At 40.2% G+C, this 12,927-nt stretch overlaps 1 protein-coding gene across 2 annotated transcripts in view; it reads left to right on the forward strand.

Annotated features, from left to right (window-relative positions):
* Positions 1-12,927, forward strand: part of ZFAT (zinc finger and AT-hook domain containing) — a 138,851-nt gene that overhangs the window by 119,311 nt on the left and 6,613 nt on the right. The window contains exons 18-19 of one of the 2 annotated variants that reach the window (XM_078784880.1): positions 370-429; positions 5,445-5,529. In XM_078784880.1, coding sequence (XP_078641006.1) covers positions 370-429; positions 5,445-5,529 — 145 coding nt within the window. The remainder of the gene's footprint in view (positions 1-369; positions 430-5,444; positions 5,530-12,927) is intronic. The other variant, XM_078784881.1, reaches the window with a different exon arrangement.

Below are 12,927 nucleotides of genomic sequence, written 5' to 3' on the forward strand. Positions count from 1 at the left end.
AAAGGTCGAGAAGTGGGTCAGAGAGGGGCCACTCATGACCCGGCGATGTACCTGTAACAGTTGGTGTCAGGAGTAGGTTTCGGCACCCCCTGACATAAGGTTTACAATTCGACTTCAGGAATAAGATTATGCTGAGGACAATGGAGACCAAAGAACGACGGATGAATGAACAGATCGAGATAAAATAAAGAAATATTAACGAGTGTATGGAAGGGGACATGCGGGAGCAAAGTGGGAGATAACGGAGATGAAGGAGGAAATTAATAAAGCAATGTGGGAGTGAGTAGAGACAAAGGAACAGGGAGATTACAAAAAAATTGGTAGAATATGTTGAAACGATGTGCAAAGATCGGGATAATGCATTTTCAGGTACAAGTGGAGAGGATGCGAGTCCTCGACGCGAACCAGAGTGAGGCGAGTCTGGTCAAGGTAAGAAGGTGTGAACCGGAATGAGTGGATTTTATTTGTTTCTTTTTTTATGTTGAAGGCTGCTGTCATGGACTATATAGTCCTCATCGAGGACAGGCCTTAAATAAAACAACTGCATTGATAGAAAAGTGAAGGAAGAGAGAATAGTCGGAGTTTTTGAGGAAGCAAAATATCTGCTTTTTGAAAGGGGGAAGGTCATAAGTGTTTGTAAATACATGGGAAGGTAAAGAGTTCCAGAGTTTGGCAGGTTCAGGTCCGAATCCAGATCCAGCCTATCAGTGGGATACTACACAAAAACTGTTCATGCTGGCGAAGGTATGCACTCTACCGAGTACCGTTGTAGTTGTGATTGCTTCTTGTTTCCTTTTCCAGTGCTATTTGCTTGTTAATTAATATACTTGATCTCAGGGTGAATTCCTCTTGGCCTGATTGCTTTGTTTGATTGTTTTGGCTCAAATCGCTTAGACCGCGCCCGTGACCTAAAGGTTTACTCGGCCGAATTAGATCGGCCATGTGGTCAGCTATCGGCGTAGCACTTGGATTGCTCAGCGGTCCTAATCCAGCCCCAGACACAAACTCACTTGATTGTGGCGGTCATTTTGACACATTCTGGGCAACCGGGACTTGAACTGGGCAACCGGAATGACCCTCGGCTGTAAGAATATATAGTTTGTGGGTTTGTTTTACTTCTATGCACTCCTGAACCACTGGATGGAATTAGTTGAAAAATGATTGTCGTATTCGCGGAGTTGCACGGGAACATTTTAGTGGGGTAAGATAAAATCAGTCCTGGGGTTTCAGGGTGGGGGGGGGAAGACCTTATTCTCTCTAAGTAAATGTGTATCGTATAGCACCAACTGGTAGAAGTCTCTATTACAAGCCATAAATCACAAAAGTCAAGAAACTGACCTGTCAGAAAGGTGCCTCCAAACAACCACAGTCGTGGATCCACATCATTAAGTCCGCACCACAAGGAAACGAGCAACCTGGACGCAGGAGGAGACCATTTGGCCTATGCACTACATTGCATCATATCAACTCTCAATCTAACAAACAGTTTAATTAATTGTGGGCAGAGGTGGAGAGGGAGGAGGGTTGTCTATGAGAACAGTCAGACAAGCAGACATCGCCAGGGTGTTTTATACACGTGAGAAAAAAATGACTATTATTACCCAAAATTATAAAATCCGTTTTTTATTGTAATATTTTTAGCCCATCCATGCTGTGCAGGGTGGTGCGGGGGGGGGGGGGGGGGTGCAGACCATAACTTTTTTTTACCGTTTGAGCTTTTGTCATGAAATTTTCAACAAGCCTTTATTATGAGAATATGGAGTAAATAATTAAAAATTGGGTCAAAATGTGAGAGGGCAAAGTCATAGTGACGATATTGTCCACGCCTCGGCATGTCAAGTGTGAGATGCCCTGTTTTTTTTATCACTTCCCTGTTTCTTCATTTACCATTGAGCTTCAGTTTGTTTGTGCAGGCCATAACATTTTTACCTATTGAGCTTTTGTCATTAAAAATATTCGAACAAACTTATTATGAGAATATGGAAAACGCAAATTAATAAAATGTACAATTCTATTTTTAAACTGTCGCTTTCATCAAGTTTAGTTTGAGTACAAAGTGGACAGGCTTTGTATTTTGAAATGTTTTCTAGTAAATTATTGGTTTGTTTTGGGGTTTTTTGTGGGGATGAACACTGTTGTAAGATGAGGAATGAACAAGCACAGACAAAGCATTCACCTTTTCACGAAACTCTTCCACAGACATTGCAATAATGACATCTATAGAATCACCCATCCATACCTCAGTTACTTACCATTCCTGCCAATATCCATGTACCCCTTTATCCCCAATGCTTCTAGATACCTCACGAACTCAAATTTAAACCTATTTACTTTTTATAGTCTCAATACCTATCCAGCGAGACTATTTCATGCATGAACTACTCTGAGTGAGACATTTGCCTTAATATAGGGTCATAACTTTCCTCTTTACCCTCAGGCCCCTGGTTGGTCACTGTCTTTTCTCCTCAAAAACTCTTATGCACTTATTTTGTCAATACCCATCATTATCTGAAACATCTCCATCATATCTCTTCGTAACTACCTCCTTTCTAATGTATGAAGTCCTGTCCACTTCAGTCGCTCCTTATAGCTTAGTCGAGGAAACTGCTTCGGCAGCCATATGCATGTGAAGGTGCTAAAGGAGTGGTCTTCTTCTTCTGCACCTTATCTATAGTAGTTATGTCCTTCCTGAGCTGTGGTGACAAAAACTGTACACAATATTGTAGATGAGGCCTCATTTAATTCCTTTACAATGTTATCATTACCTCCTTTGATTTATAATTTATCCCCCTAACGAATACAACCTAAAACCCTATTAGTTTTACCTATAGCTGCCTGGCACTGTCCTATCTGATAACCCCCATATAAATTACCACCCTCAGATCCTTTTCCTGGGTGAGATGCTCCAAGATTGCCTCTTGTATCATGTAATCTCTATTTTTATTATTCTTACCCATCCCCAGGAAAGTTTAAAAAAAAAACTCAACTGGACTATGTCCAGCTGAGTTTTTGTCGACACCCAGTGTCCGTCGTCCGTCATCTGTCTGTCTGTCTGTCGTCTGTAAACAATTTGACGTCTACGCTCTAAAAGTCACAAATATTGATTAAATTTGATGAAACCTGTTATGCAGCATCTTTAAGACATAAACTAGTTTGGGATTGCATTTGGGCGTTGCACGCCCAAAAATGGGCGCGGCACGCCCAAAAATGGGCGCGGCACGCCCAAAAATGGGCGCGGCAGGGCGGCCATATTGAAAAATCAATTTTTGTCATATATTTTTAGCACATATAAACTATATCGTTTGTGGTTCTATTATGCATATTCCAACCATATTGATATAGACCAGTTGAGTTCAGGTTCCCTGGAACCTCTCTAGTTTAATGTTTGAAATACAAACTGGAGTTGCCTACAACCAGCTCTAAAATGCAGTAGTTTTATATTACAGAAAGTTGTATTATTTACAAAATTCAATTATTAATCATGACTTTGTTGTTTCAGAGATTATAAACTTTTAAATCCACCGGTAATTTTGCTTTTAATTATTTTAAACTGATTGCAGTTACATGATGGGACAACTCGATATAAACGTGATGTTCTTTTCTTCGGAATTCAAACATGACCATTGGAAAAACAGTGGCTGTTTTTTTCCCCTCTCTTTCCCTCTCCTTCCTTTCTTCTTCCTCCCTTTTCCTTCTCTTCTCCCTCTCTTCTCCCTCGCCTCTTCTTCTTCCTCTCTCTCTGCTGACCTGGAAATGGTTGGGTGCTGGTCTGATGAATGGAACATGTCATTCAGTCCAAGAAAATCTCACCGTCTCACCCTATCATTCCTGAAGGATCATCAGGCAAACCATCTATCAATTTGTATGGCCTGCAACCAGTGAAAGTGGTTTGTTCTCTTGGATTGTAGACTTTACCAACAGCCATGACCTCCCTTGGGTCAACTACAAGGGTGTGTTGAAAAGTAATCTAATATTTTCCTCCAAAACAGGTAAAGTTATTCGAATAAAACAAAAGACAGATACAAACATCAATCCTTATTGTACCATGATGCATATTTATTTCTCAACTTATTCACCTCTGCGGTCCGTATATTTCTGCCAACATTCAAGTAGTTTTGTGATATCGTCGTGATAGAACTGTGCATCCTGCTGACTTGATCAGCGTTCCACAGCGACCTTGACATCATTGTCTGAAGATTCTCTACAAACGTTTTCCTTAAGTTTGGGAAAGAGATGAAAATCTGATGGAGCCAAGTCAGGGATGGTGATCCTTTGCGACTGTACTCTATCGACCCTCTCTAACTCTCATGATTATAATGGTGCACCCAACTCAAATCTCCAGCCATTTCATCTCCATTCAGTCATCCCAAATGTCATCTCGTCAGTCATCTCCATTATCATCTCCAGCGCTTCATACTTCACAGCTCTGATAACATTGTGCTACCCTCTGCCATATTGACTGAAGTAGCACCGAGACATCTCGTGTCAGAATCACGAAACCGCATCCAGTGGCCAGAAGAACTAATGTGTGGATTGCACCTTGTTTCATTCGAATATCTTTACCTGTTTTGTATAAAAAGAATAGGAGGCATTACTTTTCAATGCACGCTCGTATTTAGCAAATCTGGCTTTGAAATCTAGCTTCAGACTTTATATACTCCATCTTTCCAAGTCTTTGGAATAACTAATCTGATTAGTGAAAAAAACAGGAAATTTAACGCTCTACCTTCTTTTCTGGAATGCCAACACACGGGATTATCTGTGCTCTATTCTCTCAATGCTGAGCAACAAGCAAGCATTTTACCAACATCCTCCAAATACGAGCATCAACAGTACATACAATTTTTAGTCTTTTGTATGTCTCGGCCAGGGGCAGAATTGAACTGCCGACCTCCCAGACTCGAGAGTTTACGGGTACGCCTGATTGTGCTGAAAAATAATCTCAAAATATTGTGCAGGAAACTCTCAATGCACTTTATTGAGTGCAGTGGTATATTTGTTTGCTCACATGTGGTTCTGTTTGTACACTTGGTTAGATTCACTTGTAACCATCAAAAAACATTCCTGATATAAGACATGGAAAAATAAAAAAACAGCAACTTAATTGACAACATGAAAATACCAGCATCAACAGTACATACCATTTTTAGTCTTCCTCCATTTTTAGTCTTCCTTTTTAACCAGCACTGCGAGGTTAGCCTTTAAAAGATTATGTCTAAATGAGAGGCCAAGTTTGATTGAAGGAATTTCTAATTTGGTTTTATTGAATGAGACCTATTTAACCTTCTTTATCATGTCAGTTGATAAGTACACCTTTGCTGGTTTTATTTTCTTTTACTTTGGTTTCTATTATTGATCACACAATTTTTCCTGTTTTGTGTACATTTTGCATTCTTCGGAGCTCGTATGATTTTGGAAGTGGTTGAGAAATGCTGCCTGAACAGGTTATTTCCGCCGAAGAACAACAGACAGAAGTGATTGTGGAGGATATGAGTACGCAGAAGACTACAGGTCCCTTACCTGAGCAGGGTAAGCAACTTTACTCCTGCATTCTTGGCATAAGCATTATCAACATACCAGTGAAGATCGCAGAAAGGCTTCTGCAGGTGACACACACACACACAGCTACTACAAAATGAGAGGAATGTTTTGCACCTGAATGTAAAATTGTGCAATCACAAATTGATTTGTTCTATTGATAAAAACCTGACAGAGGCAACCAGACATTAACAATGATTTGGAATCACATTTCTATGAAAAACGCAACTTTTTAACCCTTTGAGTACGGATGACGTCCAGTGCCCCAACCCGCGAAAAAGTTTTGTGTGCGGATGACGTTACTACACGTCATCGACTATACCTATAAATAGATCGTCAGTACGTGGCTGCATTCCCGTACCAAAATGCCAAATTAATCCCGTACCGGGGGTATTTTTATCAAAAAAAAATCCCCTACTCAAAGGGTTAAATATGATGCAGTTTTTTTTCAGGGAAACTCCTCGTATAGCATTTAGAGTTTAGATTATTTATTTCTATATATATACGAGGAGTTTCCCTGAAAAAAAAGCACATATATGTATTAGGGTGCATCAAACGCCCCTATGTCAAGAAAACAATCTGTCCCCAATTTTATTTTGTTCCAGTCATAAAATAAAGTTCCTATGCAAAATTTGGTAAGGTTTTGATATCATCTTCTGGGTCCACCTCAGCAAATTAGATTTTGAGTCGGTAGTATCAGAGTCAGAAATTTGACACGCAGCTGTTTTGAGGCCCATAAATAAAAATGAAAGGATTGACCGATTGCTACATACAATAGCTCTTTGGAAAGGTATTATTGTGCTCTGTAGCAATATATAATCATCATAGGGATAGGGATATAATTCACTTCTACACAAATAGTCAAAATCATGATTTTATTGGTATAATCATATGTATTATAGATACCAGAATGATATAATTTTTATTACAGTAGAATCATATATACACAATCTTAGCATTTATCATCTTAATACGAGTACATCTGACTATGGATGAACATGAAAATAGAAACAAAACAAAGATACTGTAGTTTTCATGGATATTTCTGACAGTTTAGTCTTGAGCTGCTCGCTTTCGAAGATTCGGTTGCTCCTTGCGGTTGTGCTCAACAACTTGTAGCACATTTTGGTAGTGGTCTTCACTTCTGGCTGCTGAAAGGAAGTCAGAGCTAAGCTTAACTCCCCTTTCTGCAGAGTCATTCACCACATTCAAGGCTTCAGCATTAGTCCATGATGTCTGGTAGGCTGCAGAGTTAGTCCATTCTTGAACATCGGTAACTAGAAATGCCCAGTCAAGATTCAGATGATGAAATAGGTACCATTAATCTGGTCCAACAAAATCAGCCAGAGTGGTCTTCTCAGTCAAGTCATCAGGAAATCTTGGCTTTCCAAACCCAGTACCAAACCGTCCTTGTGGGTTGGTTACTGGAAAATCTGGCTGAACCTCCAGAAGTCTGTCTGCCAGAGCACGGCGATGGTCATGAGGAACAACTGAGCTGAAGAGGGCAAGTGGAACCATCTCTTCTGTGAGGTACCAGAGATGTCGTTTGAAGGCTTTCAGGGCACTTCTTGAGATTCCAGCATTGACAGCTTCATACTGTTTCAGTTTGGAGATGAGCTGCAGGTCATTCCATGGGGCATCGGTGACAGAGGTACATGTCATCCACCAGGAGCTGTATACTAGAGTGACAAACGTGACAAATTCTCTGATCTTTGGCACTTGTTTTTCTGTGGTAATTGTACCTGCTGGAAGATCAGTGATTTGTTTTTCGAAGAGACATAATTTGATTGAGTAGAGGAGCTTCGCCATCCATCTGGCTTTATGCAGTGCACCAGGACGCTTGAAGGTTATTTGATGTTCAGCTACTTCACCATCAAGGAATACAGTACACAGATCAACAAATTCCAAATAATCATCACGTCTTAGAGATTGCTCGGTGTGACAGAGTCTGAGAACATTATTTTGCCAGTCACTTGTCAAACTTGTTGCTGCTTCATTTAGTTGAGATGGATCAAATCGTGAAAGTGGTTCATTGAATGTGTGTGGAAACATTTCAAAGTTCTTGCGAAACCTTGAGAAGAGGAAGATATCTGGTGACTTAGATGCTTCAACTTTAAGATCAGTAAAAATGTGCGTAAGAATGACTTCACCAATGTGGTGTCTGCAGCCTGACCACAGAAGAGCTTTGTTAAGCCGTTGTTGAATTGTTACACAAGCTGCACTGATGTGGCCAGTGTTAGATGCAGTTGTGTCAAATGTCAAGTTGACAACATTCTCTTGGCAGTTCCATGATTCAAGTAGGTTATTAGTCAGCTGAGCAATTATATCTCCAGATTTACGGTCTGTTCCAGGCTTGTAGGATGGAACACCCAGCAGCTTCATATCAGTTTGAGAACCCAAAAGCACAGCCAGGCGTTCTTCAAAAGTGTTTTGGTTAGTTAAGCATGGAAGCAGCTTTGAGTCCCAGTGCAACGTAGCAAGCTTCGGAGGTATCCATTTGTCCTTACAGGTAGTAGCAATATGCTGTCCAATTTTGCGTCTTGATTTATCTGCTGTAGCATATGATGTTGACACCTTCGCTACATCCCCTCCTGTTTCTTCAATAAGAGCTTCTGTGAAAGCAGCCTGTTGGGTTGGTGTCATCTTCATCCTTGTTGCCAGTGAAACAAGACTGGGCCTCTTCAGTCTTCAGGATGTCATGTGGAATGAAAACTGATGTGCCAGGTCTAACTAAACGATGATGACTTATTGAGGTTGTTGGTGTGCTTGTTGAAGGTCCAAGAGTTACTTCTTCATCACTGTCACTAATATTATACACAGTGGTTGTAGTATTTATGTTGAACTCCAGCTCCATACTTGCTCGCCTCTCTGATTCTTTTTCCTCGCGGTTCACTTTACGCTGCATCTTATCTGCCAACAGTTTATCTTGGCAGCCAAATGTTGCACAGCGATCTGTCTTCATAGATTCCAGGAATGCGAAGTCTTCAGGATTCTTGATGTGAGAACTAGCATGACTGGGCCACAAGGGAAATGTCTCCATAAATTTCATCTCCATTTGATTCACCTTTGTGATGCTTGCTGGAGTTGTTCTTCGGTTGATAGGGATTGATCTAAGCTTGGAATTATCATCTGCAAGTTTGATAATTTTCTCAATAGCCTTGCGTTCAGAGATGATAGGAATATTAGCCTTGCCATAAAATGGTGTCACTTTCTGCAGTACAAGCTTTGCTGATTCCCACCGAGAGCGTCGTTCAAGTTTGCCATCTTCCGTGTGCCACATGAAACAACGTAGTACTTGTAAACAAGTTGGAAGTCTGGTGCCATTGATCTGGGAATCTTGTTCAGTTATGGCACTTCCAAGACCAAACACCTTGGTGGACTCTCTTGTTGCAACAGATGCTTTCTTTACTGTGCCATCCATTGTTTTATCTGAAAGAAAAAGGTAGTATTAGTAACAATAATGTCATTTCATAATTATGTACAACAAATAAATCAATTATCCCATTTTATTAGAGTATAGCCTAATAATTGTTTTAATCATCTTGTCTAGTTAAAAGATCTCTGTAAAGACAAGATGACTACAACATTCAGGATATTCTTTAATTTATATATTATATTTTAAAAATACTCTTCATTTAGCTTTATATCCATATTTTGAAAAAAATCATTATTTTGACTATTTGTATATAAATGAATTGTATCCCTATCCCTATGATGATGATATATTGCTACAGAGCACAATAATACCTTTACAAAGAGTTATTATATGTAGCAATCAGTCAATCCTTTCATTTTTATTTATGGGCCTCAAAACAGCTGCGTGTCAAATTTCCAACTCTGATACCACCGACTCAAAATATGAAATGGTGAGGTGGACCCAGAAGATGATGTCCAAACCTTACCAAATTTTGCATAGCAACTTTATTTTATGATTGGAACAAAATAAAATTTGGGACAGATCAATCCAACATCTTTTTTAAAATAGTTGGGCGTTTGATGCACCCTAATATGTATATATGTATATGTATATACAGGGTATAGCCTTTTTTGTCTTTAATGCTTTATAATAATAATAATAATAATTCATTTATTTTGTATAGCGCTTTTCATGAAGCCCAAAGGCGCTTTGACAGAGTGAAAAACATAATGCATAACAAAACATGAAAACAACAATTGCAAAAAGACAAGAATCAATAGGGAATATTTTGGAGTAGATTGAGTGCATATTTTGGAGCATTTATGTGCATATTTTGGAGTAGATTCTAATTCCTGATCGTATTTTCAAACTTCCTATTATAAAAGTTGCTAACCTTTGGTTCATAAACTGATTTGGGTAATAGAGCAAAAGATTTGGTGAACACGAGTTTTTAAGGCGATTATACCGGATTAGCAAATAATAAATAATAAATATGTTCCCTTCCAAGGAACTTTTGAGGCAGGAGGAGGGAGCCCACTAGGCCCATCAAAGCCTGTGCTATTATTACCAACCTACGGTTTTTTTCCATTCCCTATCTTTCATATGCTGAGCGTCAAGCAAGGAAACAGCACGTACCATTTTTAAACACTTTGGTATGACTTGACCGAGATTCAAACCACCGAACTCCCAGACTCAGAGCGGCCACCACTGAGGCTGGCTAAAGGAATCAAATGGAGCCGTCCCAGATGGTCGTGGTCATCACACTCTCTTACACTTTGTTTTGGAGTACCATGAACAGCAATGTAACAAAATCTGTCTGTCTGAATTCTGGCAATTCTAAACTTGCCAACCATTGGAATCAAGCACGAGTGAAGATATCTTACTAATGCAGATCAGCAAGTCTTATTCATTTATTTTTTAGATATGAGATTGTTGGATGGTCCAATTTAGGCTGTTGGAGCCTCTGTATACAGCAGTGGCCAAGCATGCAGGCTTGCTGAAAACCCATCTTCCATTCTCCACTCATTTTTCAATCTGTGCTTCCAACATTGTATTTCAGAGCTCCTCCATACGTCTGACCCAATTCAAGAATGCTCTCTCACACACTAACCCAAGCTTCATTTTGTCTTGCTTATCTCTCGCAACTCCCATCACCATTTTTTTTTAAACCCAGACCGGAGACATGTTCAACACATGAAACTCGCCCAATAATAGTCATCTGCTATGAATGGACAGGTGTGTGTGTGTGTGTGTGTGTGTGTGTGTGTGTGTGTGTGTGTGTGTGTGTTTTTTTTTTTGTGGAGTTCTGCTGGAGCTGTCTGAAGTGGATTGTGATGTACCAAAATGATCGTCATGACCTCCTCAGTTAATTAGGCTAATTAACAACAAAGACTCCAGAAGACTTCCCACGTTTTAAACTCATGACTTCCTGGATAAATTCTTCCCATCGCAGACAGGTCGGTGCTCTCTCTGTCTTATACTGCTTATTCTGGTCTTGCCCGCTCTGCTTTTTCCATGCTTTGTCCCCCACCCCCAGGTTTTTGCAGGGTGCACGTGGTCTGCTAACGACCCCCTTCTGGTGAAACACTGAAATCCAGACTCACTGCTCATCTGCACTCATTCCATCATCTTTTTTTTTTTTCCCCCACTTGTGAAACCACCTTCCACATTTTCTTCAATCTCATTCTTCCCTCCAGGTCTTCAAGCCAGCTGTTCACCACTATGTCAGATCATTCCCCATCCAAAACAATGATCTTTCCGAGCCTTGTTAACCCCACCTCCAAGCCCTCCTGCCTCCAAATTTCCATGTTTCTTCCTTCTGTATCCATCTTGTCCTCCCTCCCCTTCCCCTTATCCCTCCCTACACCCATTGTTTGTCCAAGTCTCCCTCTATTTTATCCTTCAACTCCACTGTTGGTGTTTTTTCTTCTTCTCAGTTTCTGCTGTTCATTTTGTTCTGTTGTATCCTAATTCATTCAGCGTTCTAGCTCTTCCACCAGCCTTGAATTTGGACTAAAAATATTTGGAATCGAGCTGTTTGAGAAAGTGAGGAACATTTGCAGAGAATTGGTAAGGGATGAAAGGGACAAGGGAGAAAGGCAAGGGACGTCCGTGAAGAGGGTCCTTGGAAAATGTGTCGTGGAAAAAAATTAATAGGCTTGAGATGTGATTTCAAAGAATATAGAGGATCCTATTTCTGGATGACAAATGCTAAGGGGTTTGAGAGGTGAGGTGCAGATGGAGAAAAAGGCATATGCATGAGATTCGATGATGGCAAAGTCCTTTGCTCTATCAAGGTTTTATTTAATTAATGCTGTAAACCGAATGCAGCAATTGGCTGAACGAAGGGATTCAAAAAGAAAGTAAGGAGTGGTGAGATATTTAGCATAACAGTGGAATGAAGGATTTTGAAAGTGAGCATGAGTAATTTGTTTAAAGTACTGTATATGGTATCTTATGAAGACATTCCAGAAGGAGTGAGGAATGTGTAAATTGGGAAACGTTGAAGACTAGTGAAGCAGCAGCATTCTTAGTTGATTGCCCAATGCATCGGTGAGATACAAGGAGACCACCGAAGAGGAAAAGGTTTCAGTAATCAGCAATCAGGATTAAAAGTAGCAGTGGTCAATGAGAACAGCTTGTAAAAGATGGTTTTAGCAGATGATGTGGAAAAATGGTTATGTGGAAACCTTTTCTCAAAGAAATGTAATTCCTGAAGTGAGCTTTTCATGCTATTTCTCTCTGAGATCATCTTTCATTCTATCAATTAATTAGGAATGACGCTCCCAATTATTGTATGGTACCATTTCGTTGTACACAGTGTGTGTCTGTGTATATGTATTATGTATATGTGTGTGTGTATGTATTTATATATATATATATATATATTATGTATATGTATATATATGTATGTTTATATTGTTACGTTTGTGGGGGTAGGCATGAAATACCTTAAGAAAGTTCAGAATGTGTAGATTAGCGTGCTCCGAGTGTCATGAAGAAGAAGAACCCATCTCGATGTAACTAAGTGGGGAATCTGAAGAGAACAAGATCATATATGTGTCTCCATACGAGGGGTGGAGCTATGCTAATTAGGTAGGGCTTAATGTTTACCTCCCCAGTGTGTAGTTGCCCTTGGTAATTTCTCCCTATGTTGTTTTTTTGCAAATATAAAGCCATGCCACAAACGCTCATTCACTCATGGCATCGCCAGGGCCGACAGAAACAGCATTTGCTGATCAGCACGTAAATCCCGCCTCACGACCGCCGACGTCATCTAAACATCCCCCAACGGCGACTGGACTTGGCCCCTTATGACTCGTAACGAGGAGGACATGCCCCGGCTTTCGTGATTGGTGGAGGCGCGATGGATGATGGAATAGCGCTCGGTGATTGGACAGAGTGTGACGTCATCATGGAGCATATTCAAGAGCTGAAGGGGAAAAAAATATGCGTCTCGCGATGTTGCCCTC

The sequence above is a fragment of the Myxine glutinosa genome, chromosome 9, assembly GCF_964187855.1.
Source record: "Myxine glutinosa chromosome 9, kmMyxGlut1.1, whole genome shotgun sequence".
In the NCBI taxonomy this organism is placed as follows: Eukaryota; Metazoa; Chordata; class Myxini; order Myxiniformes; family Myxinidae; genus Myxine; species Myxine glutinosa.